Genomic DNA, 19,138 nt, shown 5'->3' with positions numbered 1-19,138 from the left:
CCTTTTAATATATTAGGATTTATGTTTTTAAATGTGTGATATTTGAACTCGCTGCAATAAATCAAAGTGTCAGTAGGTGGCGCTCTGAGCTCAGCAGCAATAGAAAACTGTGAGCCCCCCCCCCCCCAATCATTAGAAAGCCGGCAGCATGAATTACCTCCAAAGTCATCGGCGAGAATTTACGACTGGTCAACAAAACCACGTGACTTCTCCCATCTCTCTCTTTCACACACGCACACACACACACACACCCCTCCTCTGGCAAACACACACACACACAGAGCACCCCACCCCCACGTTCCATAGCTAAAAAGCAACGCCATAATTGATGAATCCATCATAAATCCATGAAAGTACGCGCGCTATTCCAAGGAATCCAACAAGATCTTCAAGTTCGGAACCAAAACTAAATGAGTTCTTACTTTGCCAACTCCTTCTCAGGCCGCTTCCCAAATGCCCCCCCCGACTATCAGCTACTAACTTATGGACCCAGCGGCGGCGGCGCGCCGAGCGGCGGGGCGCACCGGGACTCTTCCACCATGCACCAGCTTGCTCCTTACGGCTACGGGTACGCCGGGATGGACTTGACCCTATCCAACCGGGGAGGGGGGGACACCGGAGGACCGTTGTTCTCTCGTGGGTTCAATGAGAGGAGGACAAGCTGCTCCCTCGCCAACCGGAGCTCCTCTCCCCGCTCGGAGCAAGCAGGAAGCGGGCTTCTTAACGTCCTCGGCCTGCCCCACTCGCCCGCCTCCGGGACGCATCGGTTAGCGGAGCCCAACGACGAAGCGCCGGAAGCAGACGAAACGCTGCCGGACACCCGGGCCGGGATGGAGGACTCCCAGGCCGGGATGGAGGACACGCAGCCGGCCCAGAAACGAGAGGGCGGTCCGGTGGGAATCTCCAACCCTTGCAGCGACGCTCCACAGATCTTCCCCTGGATGAGAAAGCTGCACAGCGGCCATGGTACATGCTAATTACTTCTACTATTCATAATCATATCCATATTCATCAGAGAGCTGGGAATGAAAATCAGATTTTTTTGGCTTTTCAAAATCAAAGTGGTAACTGCAGTCTTCATTTGGAGTTAAATTAATATTTTCTGTTAATCCTCTGACAATTACTACTTTGTAAGAATTTGTAGATTGCTTGTCCACCCCCACCCCCACTCATTTCTGCTGTACAGGATGTCCCTAAGGTGTGGACACGAAGGCAACAATGCACCTTTTTTCATATAGTCATCCAAAATTCCCAAATCCTACATATACCCTTCATGCCCCCCCCCCCCCCCCCCCCCCAGGAACCTCCTGTAGTTTGTCAAATAAACATCTTATACTGTATACATCCACAAAGAAAACCTCACGTAAGGCCCAAAAGTCTAACAAGGGGGGCATGTGTGTGTAAAAAGCCCCCAAAGGAGCACAGGAGAAGGGAGAGTAAAACCGAAAGGCTCCGAAGAGGGAAGCTGTAAAAGATTTATGATAATTATTATTCATTAATATTCATTAGTGATTTTACACAGCAACACAACAAAGATGACTACTAGCTGTGCTGCCTTCGAGGACGCTGAGATTCAGTCGGAAATCTTAACACTCGATTGAAAAACATTAACAATCAAAGTTAAAGTTAAATGGGGGGGGGGGGGGGGGGTCCTGTCAACACTTTTATGCATTTACACGTATGGCTTCAACAATATGTGTAGTACTGTGTAGTACATATTGTAAACATAGTTCATATACAGTATGTACATGTACAGTACATATGGTATGAATAGTGGTATATATATAGTGGTTCATTTGCGCCATGAAGCCCTATATTATATATAAGCTCTATTATAACAGGCCCACCCCAACTCCAACTGTTTGTGCGCCCCACCCTCCCCAGATATGACGGGCCCCGACGGGAAGCGTGCACGGACGGCGTACACGCGCTACCAGACTTTGGAGCTGGAGAAGGAGTTCCACTTCAACCGCTACCTTACACGCCGACGCAGGATGGAGATCGCCTGCACGCTTTGCCTCAGCGAGCGGCAGATCAAGATTTGGTTCCAGAACCGCAGGATGAAATGGAAGAAGGACAACAAGCTGAAAGGTCAACCTTAGCGGAGGCAAAGAAACAAGATGGAGGAAAGCCCAAAGACTGAATGAGCATTTCTTCTGCATGTTGGACGTCCAGGAATTCATGTGGTACCCCCCCAGCCTGCCATAGTATGTCCTATATACTTTCCCAAATATGCCACATTCAAGTCTGCCTGATTCTTCACCAAGCAGGACAACTCTTTCTGTGTGTTCTTTCTTCCAATCAAGAAATCAAAATAAGAATAATAATAACTATAAGTATAATTCATGGGCTGATATGAGGGAATTTTAACATCACCGCCATAAATTCCAAAATATTTTAAGTAGTTCCAAAAAATCATTTGAAAAACCATCCGAGGAGGCAATATTATCCGTACTGTGGAGGTGAGCAAACCAAGCGCTTCTTTTTTCTCCTGCCTGTGACGCTGACCGCCTGTCCTAACCTCCTCTGAACTCACATGGAACAAACATTCACTTTCCCAGGAAGACATTTTGTGTGCCAAATGCTCCATGATGGGAATGTGTGTGTGTGTGTGTGTGTGTGGGAGGGGGGGGGGTCATCAAAGACACAAAACCCTTCACCAGCCACCCGAAACACCAGCACCGCGCCGCGTTTCAAAAGTACAAAAGGTTTTCCAGAGACCTCCATGGCGTCACCCCAGCTGCTCAGAGCGTGGGCCCGAATAAGGTGCACCTTCCTGGGCCACACCAGGTGGCTCCCCCCCTCTATACTATACTATACTATACTCAGCTATTGCTGTACAGGCTAGTCCTGAGAGTAGTGATGGACTAGTATACTAGCACACATTAAGAGTTGAATAATAATAATGACATTTTGGAGTCTATTTCCACATAATATGAGTTAAATATTTTGTGTGAGTTAATTATGACTTGTGTAATATCAATATTTATAGGATAATGTTGAGCTCATTTAAGGCAATGTGTATTTTTTATTTTGTGTAAACTTCTGAAATTCATTTTTGAGTTCTGTGAACTTATTAAGGTTCATGTGTCCTGATACATGAGGACAAATCCTCCTTTCCTCCAGGCCTCCTTGCCTCCAGATGTGCATCAACTCCACTTACTCTATACATCTATATCCAAAAAGCAGATCTTAAATAGCCTCAGTTATTGGTATGATCTGAGAAGCACTAATATCAGCGATATCATGCATCATAACCCTATGGCATCAAGTTTTGTATGAGGTCTTATTGAATGCTGCCATGCATACTTTAACCCTGGGATGGCTACTGTCTGCATGTGCTGATATTAAAATGATGGCTATATATTTAATATACTGTATCATGCTGGGCTAATATTAAAATGATAGGTATAGTATATATTTAGCATCACGTTGGGCTAATATTAAAATAATAAATATAGCATCATGCCGGGCTGTTATTATATACATTATCATCATTGAAAGGGATCAATTGCGGTACAATAAGCCACGCCCACAATCAGAAATAATTATTCACATACTGTACATACATGATACTCAATAGGTTGCATTTCATTCATAGTGAAAACATATTTGGAATATTTGTCGTAATTACTGAAATAAAATAATTGATTTTTTTATATGTTTCAATACAAATATCTTTCTGCAGCACATAATATAAAAATAAAAATGCATTGAAATGAATTAATGACTATATGTATAATATTCCTATATTCCATATAGTAATTGCATTTCCTGTATATGCAATCTAAAGTGTGAGTGAAAGACTTTGTTTACGTTATTCATGCATACTGTATACAGTATGTCCCCCTTCTTGCCTTGTGTATATTGGTATGCATGTCAACCCCCCCAGACCCCCCACCCCACCCCAATCTGGAGTAGATCCACACTTGTGTTTCGGAGCTCGTCCGTGCCATCCCCTGCTTGTGAGGGTAGGGGTTTCGGTTTTGGCTTAGGATGAGAAAAGATGAGAGTTGGTGTAAAGTTCACTCACTGGTTCTCGGCCGGTCACGTGAGGTCCATAAAGTGACTTTTATGGTTTTGGGGGAGTGGACGTGCTCCGAAATATTTCACTTTGCCAGACAGCGAGAGAGGCTTGAACGGCTTGGCGGTCAAGCCGAGGCAGGCAGGCGGGCAGGCAGGCGGGGAGGGCGGGCGTGTGGAAGGAGAGCTCCGCCGTGCGGGATGATTCTCTCTCGGCCTGCGCAAGGAGGGAGGGATGGAGGAGTCGGGACGCAAAGTAAGTCATATTCACGCCTTCATATACATTATATGTGTGAACATGCATGTGATGCGTGCACGCGCCGATGGCCCTTGCGTAGCGTCCAACATACGTTTTTATAGATAGAACCTGAACAAATTTTTTAAATTACAGTACACTACTGGCAGCTACAATCGCCAGTTTCAAACTGTTATTTTACGGTTACATTACTGTAAAAGTATTACAGTACTGTGCTGTAGAGACTATAAACATTGCAGTAATATATTATTTTACATTTCCTACATTATTCTCAATTAACAACTTAATGCTGTAAAATTACACAAATTTTTCCTGTTAAATTACAGAGAATTTACATATAATTTACATATAAATCACACAAATGCTTATTTAGACGGACAGTGTAAACATGAATGCTGTTACTGTAAAATACAATAAGAATAATCAAAGAAACTAAAAACCGTTAGATGTCCCAGATAACCAAACTAAATAGCAATTAGATCTTCACCGTCACAAAGCAAAGGGGGTGCATCTATAAATAGAACTAATATCACACCTTTTTTTTTAGAAAACGTGAAAAAGAAATATGCCCTCAATGTCATTGATTTATGACAACTGCTTTTACTGGGTCAAATGATGATATTGATACATATAACCATACAGTATACTGTGCATCCTGCCATCTCAATTATTTGTACATTATTTATACATTTACAGCTGTATAGGAATAATAATACAATTGTTTCTTCACACCATCATTTTAAATCATACCATCATTCCATCCCATAATATTACAACAACAACAATAGCAGGAGGTTTTAGAGAGCACAAAGGTTGTCCAAAGTACATCCTTTGGGACATTTCTCTCCTTCAAATCTACACCTACATTATTTTCACTAAATAACAATTCATTCATACCAAAGACACCATAAATGACAGAAGTCATTCTTTCTAAACATTTATCATTAAATACTTCAACATTTCAAAACATTCCAGAAATACATCAAGTACACAAACATGACAACCAACACATTCAAGTATGTCTTTTTAAATATTCACTACAGTAAAATAATATATATCATTGTCTGCATGATCTTGACACATCTTATGATAACACATTTATGAATTCATGCACAACATAAAACTCATAAATGAAAAGTGCCCTTTTAAGTATGGAAGTGAAAGTATAAAAGCATAAAAGTCATGAAGTATGAAGTGATAAAATATGAAATGTAAAGGTGATAAAGTGGAAAACTGATCAGGTATGCAGTGATAAATTATTAAGTTATAAAGTGATAGAATGAAAGTATGAAGTGTAAAGGTGATAAAGTATGAAGTGGTAAATGAAGTGATAAAGTGGTAAAGTATGAAGTATGAAGTGGTAAATGAAGTGATAAAGAGGTAAAGTGGCAAAGTAAACTAAAGTAAAGTATGACGTGATAAAGTGATGAAGTATGAAGTGGTAAAATATGAAGTGGTTATAAGTCTGAAGTGATAAAGTATGAAGTATGAAGTGGTAAAGTATGAAGTGATAAAGTATGAAGTGATAAAGTATGAAGTGATAAAGTGATAAAGTAGGAAGTATGAAGTGGTAAAGTATGAAGTGATAAAGTATGACGTGATAAAGTATGACGTGATAAAGTGATAAAGTAGGAAGTATGAAGTGGTAAAGTATGAAGTGATAAGTTGATAAAGTGGTAACGTGATAACGTGATAACGTGATAACGTGATAACGTGATAATGTGATAATGTGATAACGTGATCAAGTATGAAGTGATAAAGTATGAAGTGGTAAAGTATAAAGTGAATAAAGTATGAAGTATGACGTGGTAAAGTATAAAGTATAAAGTGATAACGTATGAAGTATGAAGTTGTAAAGTACGAAGTATAAAGTGAAACCTATGAAGTATAAAGTGATAACGTATGAAGTATGAAGTGGTAAAGTATGAAGTATAAAGTGATAACCTATGAAGTATAAAGTGATAACGTATGAAGTATGAAGTGGTAAAGTATGACATATAAAGTGGTAAAGTATGACGTATAAAGTGGTAAAGTATGATGTGGTAAAGTACAAAGTATAAAGTGATAACGTATGAAGTATGAAGTTGTAAAGTACGAAGTATAAAGTCATAACCTATGAAGTATAAAGTGATAAGGTATGAAGAATGAAGTGGTAAAGTATGAAGTATAAAGTGCTAAAGTATGAAGTGGTAAAGTACGAAGTATAAAGTGATGACGTATGAAGTATGAAGTGGTAAAGTACGAAGTATAAAGTGATGACGTATGAAGTATGAAGTGGTAAAGTACGAAGTATAAAGTGATAAAGTACGAAGGAAGGGTATGACGTGTTAGTGTCAGGAAGTCTTGCCTCAGTAAACAGGAAGGCGAAAAGTCCCCATTTCATTTTTTCCAAACTTCCTCCTGTTAATGATGACCCAGGACCCCCCCCCCCCCCCCCACACACACACACACATGGAGGGCCAGTGGATGTCAGGGTGTGTTTACGTCAGGATAAATGAGTGAGGCTGTGACATGTGAGGGTGCAGCAGCTCCTCTTCTATCCTGCTTTTCTTTATGCTCTATGTGTGTGTGTGTGTGTGTGTGTGTGTGGCTGCTGACGAGTGTGTGAGTGAGACACGTGACAAGGTGTGTGTTTGCCAGGGAGTGGGAGGCTTTTGTTGCGTTCAGGGAGTGTTTTGTTGTATTTGCAAGCAGATGAATGAGGGCGGGTAGGGTGAGTGTGTTGGGGGACATAAAGTGAACTTCATCTTCATTTTGGAAAGTTCTTTAAAAAGAAAATGTGCAGTTTGTATTTCATGCATTGATATTGAACATACAGTATGGATACCAGGGTGACATCAGTATCAGACTGATACCGTGCAGGGTGACCTGAGTGAAGTTGGCCCCCCACCTCACTCAAAACTTTGGTCAAATTGTTTCATTTCTTAGTGTTACGTTTGTGCTGTTTGTGCAGTTATAATGAACGTTATTAGGATTATGTAATAGGCCAAAACTTAAATTGTTAATAACTCATAAACAAACCAGCACAAACGTATAGCACTAAGAAATTTGACTACTTTGGTTTCATTCCAAGCATGTTGGGGGGCGGGGGCTGGCTGACCTTTGGTTGACCTACATAATCAACTGTAATAACTCACAAACGAAAGCAGCACAAATGTTCATTTCCTTTCCTCCTTTCCTTTCTTCCTTTCCTTTCCTTTCTGTGGGAATGAGTTGAGGATCACGCAGGAGTCACTGTGAGGTCAGCAGACGCCGTTGGACCCCCACGGCGCATGCGCAGGGATGGGGGGGGAGGGGGGGTGCTCTCCCCATCTTGCACATGTGTTTGTTTGTCAGGAAGTGAATTAGCACCAATGTTGGTCATAATTAGGAAGTTTACTTCACACAAACAACACCCCACCCCCCTACTTTACTGCAGGGTGTCCAAGGTGCGGCACAGGGCACATTGGTTAGCATGCAGCATTTTATTAGCAAACAACAGCAAAGTAGACTAGTTAATAGTAATAATAGTAATATTATTAATAATAATAGTAATGACATTGGCCCCCAAAACCTTTACTGTGTCTCAGCTTTCATCACCCTAACAAATACTGGATGGGGATGGGGGCTTTTGGGGGGGGGGGGGGGGGGATCTTTGCAGAGAATGCAGCTCTCACTGCTGCCACCAGGGACCGCTTGAGACCAGAAGGAGAACAAAGAATAATTTAGATATCAAATAAACAGACAATATGAACGAATAATGAGAAGTAAATATAGATATCAAGTAAATAGAATAATGTGAAATTAATATAGATATCAAAATATCATGTGAAAGAATAATGTGAAGTAAATATGTATGTACGATAAATATGAATGGAAAGGAAGTCGTTTTTAAAAGCAATGTTTGTGATAAAAAAGAGCTTTAAATATATCGATCTCATCACATATATACAGGTGTTGACCTAATAGCGATACCATCGGATCTATGCTATGGATGTTGGGATCAATGGAGGAAGGTTCACGGAGTTCAAAGGTGGAAAGTTCACCGTCGCGCGTGAGTTCCGCCCCCTCCCCGCTCTCAGAAAGGGGCGGGGCTTGTGAGGAGGCCCATTGTGTCACGTGACGCTGCTTGGTGTCATTTTTACCCTCACGGGATGACAAAGAAAAGGCAAACATAGTGTATGCCTGCTCTATATGAATTATCGTTATGACGATTTGGATAATTATTACTGTTTATTACTGCAGTAATACAGTAGCACATGTGTAAATATGAATATGAGATTATTATGATGATAAGATGATAATTATAATTCTAAGTAGTCAGTGCATGATTTCTTTCTAAAGGTGTCATATTTGATGGTCAAGTTATGGATGATGTGGATATTTATGAATGATTGGCTTTGTCCTGATCATTGCTGATTTAGATGTTGCTAATATGCTACATGACACGTGACCATGTGGGATGGGAATCCAATATAAAAAACTGCAGAAAAAGACGAATGTTGATATTGTTCTGATTGATTATACAGTAGAAGACAAAGCTGAAGCATCAGCTATCATATACTCTACTGTACTGTATAAACCGGATGTACTCTGTATATGTACATTTAGTCAAACCAATAATAAGCAAACCACAATATGACCAAAATATCAGTCATGGATTATTACTATTTTGAATGATTTTTCACTTTCTTCCTGTCATCCTCTTTTTATATTTGCTTTACATCATCTACTTCTTTTTCTACTTCTATTCTATTTCTATTATTCTGTTGTTATTTATTCTATTTCAAATTGTATTATTCAATTTATATTTATATACATTTCTATTTATTCTATTTCTATTTATAAACCTTCCATGTTTGTAGCAATGCATGAACGGATGAGCTGTTAAAGGTATTGCATTATTGTATTAGTTTTTAGTATTTTATAGTTTTTCATGATAATATTAAAATATTCTTGGGTCAAGAGACTGTTCTGATCTGAGATGTGAAATATTTCTACCGTATTAAAGTTGGTTGTTTAACCCATTTTGTGCTTCGAATAGATAAAAATATTTAACTAACTGAAAAAACGGATCGTATTTAGAGAATTTAATTGACTCAAAAGTGAACAAAACATTCTAAAAAGCATACTTAATTTATTTATGGTCATTTAACATGGGTTTGATTTGATTTAATAACAAAATGTAGTGAAACCTAGCTGAGTAAAAATGACTAGTTCAGTCAACCTAATACAAATATCTAGTTGCTGATGAATAATTTCATGCAACCACAATAATAAAATAAAAATATGAATGAATGAATCCCACCTCAATTTGTCTGAACGTATATAAGCCAGCGAAGAAGAGAGAGAGAGGGGGGGGGGGGTGGGGTGTTTGGGGTGAACGTGAGGTCAGCAGTCACATCAACAAAGCCTGCACCCAAACTAACTCAGTCATTGGAAAACTTCACTGACGCACACACACACACGCACACGTACGGGCATCCTCCCATGCAGCGTCGGTGGTGCAGACTATGTGCTTTGGTAGCAAGGACGCCATGTGCACCTTGCTGGATGATCATCTTCACTTCCTGCCATGACACCTCTCTTCTTCTTCTTCTTACTGTCTTTGAAGCTAATGGAGGACTGTGGATGAAGGATGAAGGATGCTAACAGATCCCGAAATGCTGGAAGACGAAGAAGAAGGATGCGTTCAGTGGAAATAGGAAATCTAACCACCGGAAGAAGAAAGGGCTGGAATGAAAGAGTGAGTACACGTGGTCGCGTGGGGAGTGGCAGGGGGTTATCCCTTCGTATCGTGTCTCTCCTATCGTGTCTGGTGCGTGGAAATGACTTTTCCCCCTGGAATGTGGGAATCACTGTTAATAGTAACATCATATGATAATGCTAATATGATCATCATAATATGAACTGTACAGTATGTGTTCTATTGCATGAATATGTTTTATTTGCTATGTTTGCCATGAATGGCTCTCTTTGGATGAATATGAAACACTGTGAATGACAGTCTCGGCTACTCGTCGGCATGACAATGGAGGAAGGAATGAGGGGAGCGGGTTGATTTTTCACAGCACACAAAAGAAGGAACCGTACATTTCTCTTCCTTTTCTTTGTCCTCTGCTTCATATTTCACACAACTGACACCGCCACACCTCACCGATCACTCTTGGCTCTTCCTGGATGTCCATCTACACAGGCTAACTTCACATCAACACTATGGATGGATGTCCATCTACACAGGCTAACTCAACACTATGGATGGATGTCCATCTACACAGGCTAACTTCACATCAACACTATGGATGGATGTCCATCCACACAGGCTAACTTCACATCAACATATGGATGGATGTCCAGGCTGCCTCCTTACTGTGCTAAACATCTGCCTAACCCAGGGGTGGGCAAACTACGGCCTGGGGGCCACATCCGGCCCGCCAAGTGTTTGAATACGGCCCGTCCGTTCTTTCCAAAGTATTTCATTTAAACTCAACATACGAACTGGCATCATGGCTTGAGCCAACCTTTTGATGGTTTTATCAATTTTGTTATTTGATGTGGTCTGTTGTTTACAAAGTGCTCCTGAAAAAAGGGACACAAGCATAATGATGATAATAATAATAATAAATTTTAAAATATTTAAATATAAAATATTTAAATATAAAATATTTAAATAAAAATATTTAAATATAAATATAAAATAATAAATAATAATAGCAGATTGCATGACACTTTTACAGATACAATAATACCAGGTGGACTGTTACGTGTAAAATATATAGTCTGCCCCCCCCCTCCGTTTTGTTAAATCAATGCGGCCCGTGAGTCAAAAAGTTTGCCCACCCCTGGCCTAACCCATCAACCCCACGCTCATTCCCTCACAACAACACCATCACAATATACTATTTTGTATAGAGTATGCCATAGTATGACAAGTACTATCTGCTAGTGTGTAGAGTATGAGCTAGTATCTCATGGAGGATGGGTCTACGGAATGTTGAGCATAAATAAAGCCGTTGCCGGGCAGGTGAAGAGACAATGTAAGCTGAAAGAAAGGCTGCTGATAGTAAACACACCTTGATGGATGCCTGGAGGAAGGGCAGGTCGAGAGGTCAAGGTGACCACGCCCTCACCTGTCGCCATGACAAAGCAGATATGTCATGGCAAAGGCCGAGCCATGCAGGCCAAGACAAAGCATCATGAGTGAACTTTATACAAAGACAAATATAAGACTGTATGACTGACAGAAGGCCTCACTCCCTTCATGCCCTTGTTCTATGGGACAAACGCAGCACGGTGCTGAAAGCAATGCACAGAGTGAACTCGCCTACACGCATGCACAGGGCAACATATTGATTATCCACGTCATTCTCATTGATTGATTGATTTATGATCATCCCAGGCCAGATATTTTTTTCTGAGTGAGATTTCACGTTCTTATATTGCCACATCTGGTGACATCCCCCCCAATATTTTCATATGCTTTGATTTAGTAAACATTGACAGGAGCAGATGAGTGTTTTCACGGTGTATTACGGTAACTTACAGAAGGCTGCACGAGTGCAGCAAGCGGGCGATCCGAGAGACTTCTCTGTGTCTTCTATATCTACCCTGTAGATCCGGATTTGTGTCCAAATCCTGCAAGCTATCACAAATTCGCTTCTAGGGGAGTATATAGTGGATCGATTGACCACGCATCGATGGACTGGCCCGCCTGCACGTGCAGTCAGTAGGCCGCAAATGGCGCCCTTTTCAACTTCCTCCGATTCTGGATGCAAACTTTTGCACGTTTTGCTTTTTGAAAAAAACTTTTTCGATTCAATAAAAGGCCTAGCATGCAGAGGTCACGCCCCCTCGGAGACGCGGACTGTCTTTATTCATAATTTGGATGAGAAACGACAGTATACGGTTCATCTGGGGATTTCACGTGTGTGTGTGCGCGTGTGCTAGGGACGGCTATATTTGTGTGTGATATCGGTCAGGTGGAGTTATGCTGCTGAGCTCTAGGAGGCATCATATTTTTCATATATGGCTGTTAATTCGCCAAATTCATATTCATCCTACCCCCCTGCCCCGACCCACCACACACACACACACAACTGCTTTATTTTGTATTTGTGTTTAAGAATATGAAGTGAAAGTGCTGCTTTATTTTGCACATAATGTTATTTTCGCCCATTGGTGTTATTAACACGGCGGTATCCAAAGGGTAGCCGGGGGAACTTTTGTGGCGTGCAGCTCGACCTTTATTGCCACCCTGCAGGGAATATTCCACATGGAATAAAGAAACATGATCCGTTATGATGAGAATAAAATCTTAGAATGCAGGAGCATTCCCACTGCAACATTTTCATCATCAAGAATAAAGCACATAATGTATCATATGATACACTATGTACTACACGAATGAAGAATAAATGATAAAAGTGATGTGAATATTCAATAAGGAATTAAGATATAAATATTAAAGTAACATCAACGTAGAAGACATGTTGTAGTGGGTGAAATAATAGCTGTATAATGATGCGTTGATCAATGATTATCCCTATTATTCTGCTTTGGTATTGTTTCATCCAGATAAAGAAGAGTAGAATATTTACTATATGTGAATATTAACTTATCATGCATGTTGGGAGAGAAGTATAAATATGAAGAATATGCTGTAAAATACAGGATGTGTGCACAGGCACACATTTCATTTTGTCCTCTCGTGTTTCCTCGGATGGTGGCTCACCATTGGTTGCAGGTGGTCACGTGGTGTGCTAACTTAGTTGCCAGAAAGTGGGGGGCTCGAAGGGAAGCGGCGGCGGGTGAAGAGATGTTTGGCACGTGAATGGTCACGAGCTCCTGTTTGATCAGGTCCGATTATGTGGAGCCAAAGTTCCCGCCGTGCGAGAAGCATTTCCCGCCCCCGCACTCCCAGGACTACTACGGCTACCGCAGGCTCGCGCATTCGGACTCCATCGTCTACCGGCCGCATCCGACGTACTTGCCTCGTCGGGCCGCCTCCGAGCTTTTCTCCCCGGTGACACCTACCCCGCCGCCGCGAGGGCGCCCCCCAGGACCAGGCGGTGTACCAGTGGATGAGGAAAAGCGCACGTGAAGTAGGGTAAGTGTGCCGGGAGATTTACGAGGCAAGCAAGGCCAACATCATTACACCCCCCATAAATGTTTATGAGCTTCTTGACGTCCGGTGGCAGGCAGGTTGGGGGGTTCCGCCTTCTACGACGACTCATAAGTTAGCTTTTATGTGCTGCTAATTTGATTTTAAGTGGCGGGCTTGTATAAACTCCTCCACTGCGTGTTTTAGCTTTATGGTAGATGATATATTCCTCTTTGTGGATCTGCCAGTAAAACCACAATATTCCTCCATCTTTGATCTTCCATATCCTCGCTCAACACCTCGTGATGTTTACGCTCAGTATAGCTGCTTCTTTGTTTTATTCGAACGAGACCCCCCTCCAAGATGACACAAATAATGTACGAGACCTGCCCCCCCCCCCCCTCCTTTTTTAAAGGGGCTCGTGCAGGCTGGCGTCTTTGGTCCTATGAGGGAAGAGCACGCCTCCACGTGCTTCATCCTTTATCCAATCACAACACGTCTTCTACTGGCAGGCCAATCATAATCTTTCCCTAGAAACACACATGTGCCATCTATATGCACTATTTCTACTTAACTCATTTCATTGCTATATTTATCAATGAATAAAATTAGGTATGTAATGCATGCCACACATGAATACACAAGATAATACATGACTGTACTGGGCATGAGTGCACAACCAAACTTCAACAAATGATAAAAGTGCAACAGTGTAATCATCATCAATAAACATTCCCTTTTTTCAATTGAATGTATTGGGGATATATTGCATACATATACATATAGATATACATCTTTTATAATGAATTATTTATATAATGACATGATGATTATTATTTATTTTAGGTAATACATGTTTGGATTATGAATGGAAATCACCTTTGTGTGTAATACATGTATATGATATGCACATATATACAGCTACGTATGAATACATAACAGCATGTATCTGAAATTATAGTATGGGATTAAGTATGTCATGATTGTAGTAGTAGTAGTAGTAGTAGTGGTACATCTCGTAAGAGGTTGTGTTTGTCGCCCCCCCACAGTGACTTCTAAGTACACGGGGGAGGGGGGGGGGGGGGTGAGCCCAAGCGGTCCCGGACGGCCTACAAGCGCCAGCAGGTCCTGGAGCTGGAGAAGGAGTTCCACTTCAGTCGCTATACCTGACGCGCAGGCGCAGGGGGGAGCTCGCGCACACGCTGTACACGCAGATCACCAGAAGGATCACAAAGTGCCCGACGCCAAGGTCCTACTAGGACTACCCCCCCCCCCCAGCTCTAACTCCACCATGCTGGTGGTGTTTTAGGAAGGGAAGGATTATTATTATTATTATTATTATTATTATTATTATTATTATTATTATTATTATTATTATTATTATTATTATTATTATTATTATTATTATTATTATTATTATTATTATTATTATTATTATTATTATTATTATACCTTTCGTTTGAAAGCCATGACGTGAAGGTTCTGTTTCTTCTTCTTTTTCAACATACAAGGCGTTCTTCATCACAAAAACAATAGGAGCCCTTTCTTCTTCTTCTTCTAATAATAATAATACTACTACTAATAATAATAACAATCATTCATGATAATATACGTCACGTGCAGTAGAAATATTGTAAATACTAAATACTTTTCATGAAGAAAACCTTTTTATTTGGCGATGAGCGAGTTGTTGCTCATTACAGCAGATGAGAAAAACTTCAAAGAATATTTGTTGCCAAATAATACTTCATCTTTTTATCCGTATTTCATCTTTATTTAGTTTGAGCACCGATGGAAAAACACAGAAGAAACAGTTTTATAGAGATACATATGTACCAGTATGTCCATATACGATATCATACACAATATGACCTCACTGTTTATTTTGCGATGAATTGTTAGTTATAATACACAATATGACCTCACTTCTACTCTTATTAGCTGTTTATTTTGTGATGAATTGTTAGTTATTGATGTCATTTTTTATAAAGCCTAATAATCGACAGCTTGCAAAGTCTTTTATTGAAACGTGGACCAATTTATGATCTTATAATTTGAGTCTATTACATTGACATCCAAAAATGATTTTCTATAGAAGTAATCAAACATGTTATTAATAAGTTGTGTATTTTCTGTGCCACTAATATGAGTGCCATGTAAATAATGTGTGAAAAAAAAAACTTGATGATGATTGGATGGAATCAAGGTGCTCGGCGCGTGCCGGTGAGTCATGTGACGTGCAGAAGGAGTGTAATTCCACGCGCCGTAGCATGATGGATTTTGTGTGTTGTCGGCAGATGAATAATCAGAGTAATCTGCTCTGAAATCACCGAGCCACCTTCCCTCCCTTCATCAACAGCAAGCTGATCCATTCCACTAACATTTCTGACGTCAAGTGTTTTCTCGTCCGTGTGCGCGTGTGCGCGTGTGTGCTTGATTTCTTTCTTTTTTTTATTGTAAAGAGGGGGCCGGGGCCGGCGCCATAGCTCAAACCCTGACAAGCAAATAGATAATCAACAAGACGAATGACTTCTTTTGTAAGGCTGGGCTCCCGTATTAATTTTCATTTTCTTCTTAGCAGCTATCGAAAACTACAGAGGGGAGAAGGCGGGGGGTGGGGGGCTGGGGCGGAGAAAATAGCATTCTTCTCCATGAACTTCCAACTAAAAATGTGCCCCCCCCAAATTGGTGCGCTCGTATTCCTCGGCCTGGAGAAGATTCCCTATTACATGTTGCTTGATTTCTCCCCGGGCCCCCTGCCAAAGAAACCCCCCCTGCACATTTATCTACTGTCTGCCTGCTTATCAAAGACCACTGCAGCGTGCAGCAAAACCTAACTGGACGCTGAAATCCAATGAAACAGTATCAACTGTATGTTATATACAGTAAATATAATAGTAGTATAATATGGTGTCAATACCATGTGCAACTCAAGTATTACAATCAATAATTAATGGGGGGGGGGGCAGGAGACACTAGACAATAAGCAAATGGGGGCCGGCAAAATGATGAAATACATTTTTATTCATTTAACTGACATTGTCAATTTAAAATACATTGTCTTCTGAAGTGGAACTCTTGTCCCATTGCAAAGGTGGGAGACAAGCTGTATATACCGCTACACTAAGTTGTTGTTTATTTGGTACAAACGCCACGTCTTTACATTTGTGCTGTTCTGAAAAGGAGCAGGAAGATTTGCACTGGCATGTACACACGTCTCCGAGATTAGTTATCATGTGTGTACGCCATTCATACCGGCTTCTTTACATGTGTACGCCATTGATACCAGCTTCTTTACATGTGTACACCATTTATAACAGTTCTTTTATGTGTGTACGCTATTGATACCAGCTTCTGTACGTGTGTGCACCATTGATACCAGCTTTTTTTTTTACATGTGTACACCATTGATATCATGCAGCTTCTTTACATGTGTACGGAATTGACACTAGCTTATTTTATGTGTGTACGCCATTGCAAACAATTCTTTTACGTGTGTATGCCATTAATACCAGCTTCTTTACATGTGTACACCATTGATAACAGTTCTTTTATGCATGTACACCATTGATACCAGCTTCTTTGCATGAGTACATCATTGATAACAGTTCTTTTACCTGTGTACACCATTGATACCAGCTTCTTTACATGTGTACACCATTGATACCAGTTTCTTTACATGTGTACACCATTTATAACTGTTCTTTTATGTGTGTACGCCATTGATACCAGCTTCTGTATGTATGTACACCATTGATACCAGCTTTTTTATATGTGTACACCATTGATACCAGCTTCTTTACATGTGTACACCATTGATAACAGTTCTTTTATGCGTGTACACCACTGATACCAGCTTCTTTGCATGTGTACATCATTGATATCAGTTCTTTTATGTGTGTACACCATTGATACCAGCTTCTTTTCATGTGTACACCATTAATACCAACTTCTGTACGTGTGTACACCATTGATACCAACTTCTGTACGTGTGTACACCATTGATACCAGCTTCTTCTCACGTGTACACCATTGATACCAACTTCTTTACGTGTGTACACCATTGGTACCAACTTTTTTTCATGTGTACACCATTGATACCAACTGCTTTACGTGTGTACACCATTGATAACCGTTCTTTTATGTGTGTACACCATTGATACCAGCTCCTTTACATGTGTACACCATTGATACCAGCATTGAAAGTACCTTATGTACAGTAGCCATTCTTGCTTACCCCAAAAGTAAGCGAATGCTAGGACGTGCAGTGTGTTTGTATACTATGGAGGAGCTGGTGGATACGGAAATATCGATACATGCGATACCAGCTGTGAAATCCATATCACAGTGAAAGAATGAATACAGTATTACTACTACTATCATTCTTATGGTACTGTAATAGTTGCACAATCATTCACGTCAATGTTTTGATGATTTGACTTTTTTTTTTCCAAAAAAAAAAATAGAATGTGTTGGGATTTTTGTAGTGTCTTTTCTCTTGTGGTTTATTGGCTGTATTGTAACCCCCCCCCCCCCCCCACCACCAACACAATATACATGAGGGTTTAAAATAAAGAAATCCTTTTTTTGTTGATTTCATTTTTCATGTGTTTTATTGTGAATGAAATGGTGGTGTATATGATATGAAATACTACCATGCAGACCAATGAGAGCAGCAAGTTTGGGTATGGGATCAGTGTCAGCGATGGCAGGCTGAATAGGGCTGGGGAGGGGGGGTATTGTGTCTGTCAATGAGTCCCCACTCAATGTGTTCCATGATTTTACCGCACATATTGAAGCCCTGCTAAATCTGATAAATGATGCGTCCTTTCTCTATCAGCTGGACCTTCTGTTGCTTTCTTTCCTTTGGGGATATTTTCTAGTGGGGATGCCCTCCTCACCCCGTGAAAAGTTGAGCGGCATCACTGGGAGAGGGGGGTCACTGAGGAAGAGAAATGTGAGAATTATACAAGAAATCATCATTAATCACGTCTTCTTCTTCAACACCTTTCTTCTCCTATTGTGGTCCTGCAGACGCGGCCCCCTCTGCCAGGAGGAACAGAAGGACGCCACAGAAAGAAAACGTCTTGGAAGACATCCCCAACCCCCAAAAACACACTTAACACTCCAGAAAGAAGCTTTTCCCAGAGACTCCTTTCTGGTGTTCACATGGAAGAAGGAAAACCTTTCTGGGTTTCTGGGAAGAAAGAAGAGGAGAGAGGAAGATGACTTCCAAGGTAAAGTTCATCTTTTTATTCCTCACTGATCTTCTTCCTTCATGCTTTTGCTGTCCTGATGGGGGTGTCTGCTGGGGTCAGAGGGCATCTTTGATTTGTATTTTTCTTGCTCGCAAGAACTTTTGGCGGACTTTGTTTGTGTTGGAGTGTGTGTGTTGTGTTTTTTCGACTTCCTCCTGTGTTTATGGGGCCCACTGCACCCCCTCACCCCCGCCTCAAAGGCTTCACGTATACATCTGCCAACACGTTTCTTCATAATTATGTTTCCATTTGTGGAATTCACTGAATCGCTGGAGTATCTTATTACTTATTATTATACTGTATTATTATGGAGCTTATTATTATCACATATCTTCTTCTTCTTCTTATTATTGAATTAGACATTTGTTATTATTATATGACCCATATGTTATTATTATGTAACTCATATTATTATGACACTGATATTATTGTGATGATGATATAACCATGTTACACACGCTATTATGTAACCCATATATTATTATTATTGTTATATTATATGACACATATATTATTATTATT

At 40.6% G+C, this 19,138-nt stretch overlaps 2 protein-coding genes across 9 annotated transcripts in view; both read left to right on the top strand.

Moving 5' to 3' along the window:
- Positions 1-19,138, top strand: part of hoxb3a (homeobox B3a) — a 56,316-nt gene that overhangs the window by 12,609 nt on the left and 24,569 nt on the right. For 3 of the 8 annotated variants that reach the window (XM_058048373.1, XM_058048372.1, XM_058048367.1), the window contains exons 1-3: positions 4,023-4,279; positions 9,873-10,004; positions 18,393-18,595. The gene's annotated coding sequence lies outside the window, so the exon portion shown is untranslated. Of the gene's footprint in view, positions 1-4,022; positions 4,280-9,872; positions 10,005-12,827; positions 13,365-18,004; positions 18,316-18,392; positions 18,596-19,138 lie in introns of those variants that run through there. The other 5 variants (XM_058048369.1, XM_058048375.1, XM_058048368.1 and 2 more) reach the window with 5 other exon arrangements.
- LOC131102815 (homeobox protein Hox-B5a-like) lies at positions 166-3,705 on the top strand. Its single transcript, XM_058048379.1, has 2 exons — positions 166-966; positions 1,885-3,705. Exons 1-2 carry the CDS (start codon positions 411-413, stop codon positions 2,100-2,102), a joined length of 774 nt encoding a protein of 257 aa, XP_057904362.1. The 5' UTR covers positions 166-410; the 3' UTR covers positions 2,103-3,705.

The sequence above is a fragment of the Doryrhamphus excisus genome, chromosome 15, assembly GCF_030265055.1.
Source record: "Doryrhamphus excisus isolate RoL2022-K1 chromosome 15, RoL_Dexc_1.0, whole genome shotgun sequence".
Taxonomy (NCBI): Eukaryota; Metazoa; Chordata; class Actinopteri; order Syngnathiformes; family Syngnathidae; genus Doryrhamphus; species Doryrhamphus excisus.
Note: the sequence above shows the minus strand (reverse complement) of the source record. Positions and strands in the feature narration are given on the sequence as shown.

Excerpts from the sequence above, each read along its gene's own strand:
- LOC131102815 (XM_058048379.1), top strand. The coding sequence starts at position 411 with ATGAGTTCTTACTTTGCCAACTCCTTCTCAGGCCGCTTCCCAAATGCC. Across the intron at positions 967-1,884 it reads AAAGCTGCACAGCGGCCATG|ATATGACGGGCCCCGACGGG; the intron begins GTACATGCTAAT and ends CACCCTCCCCAG.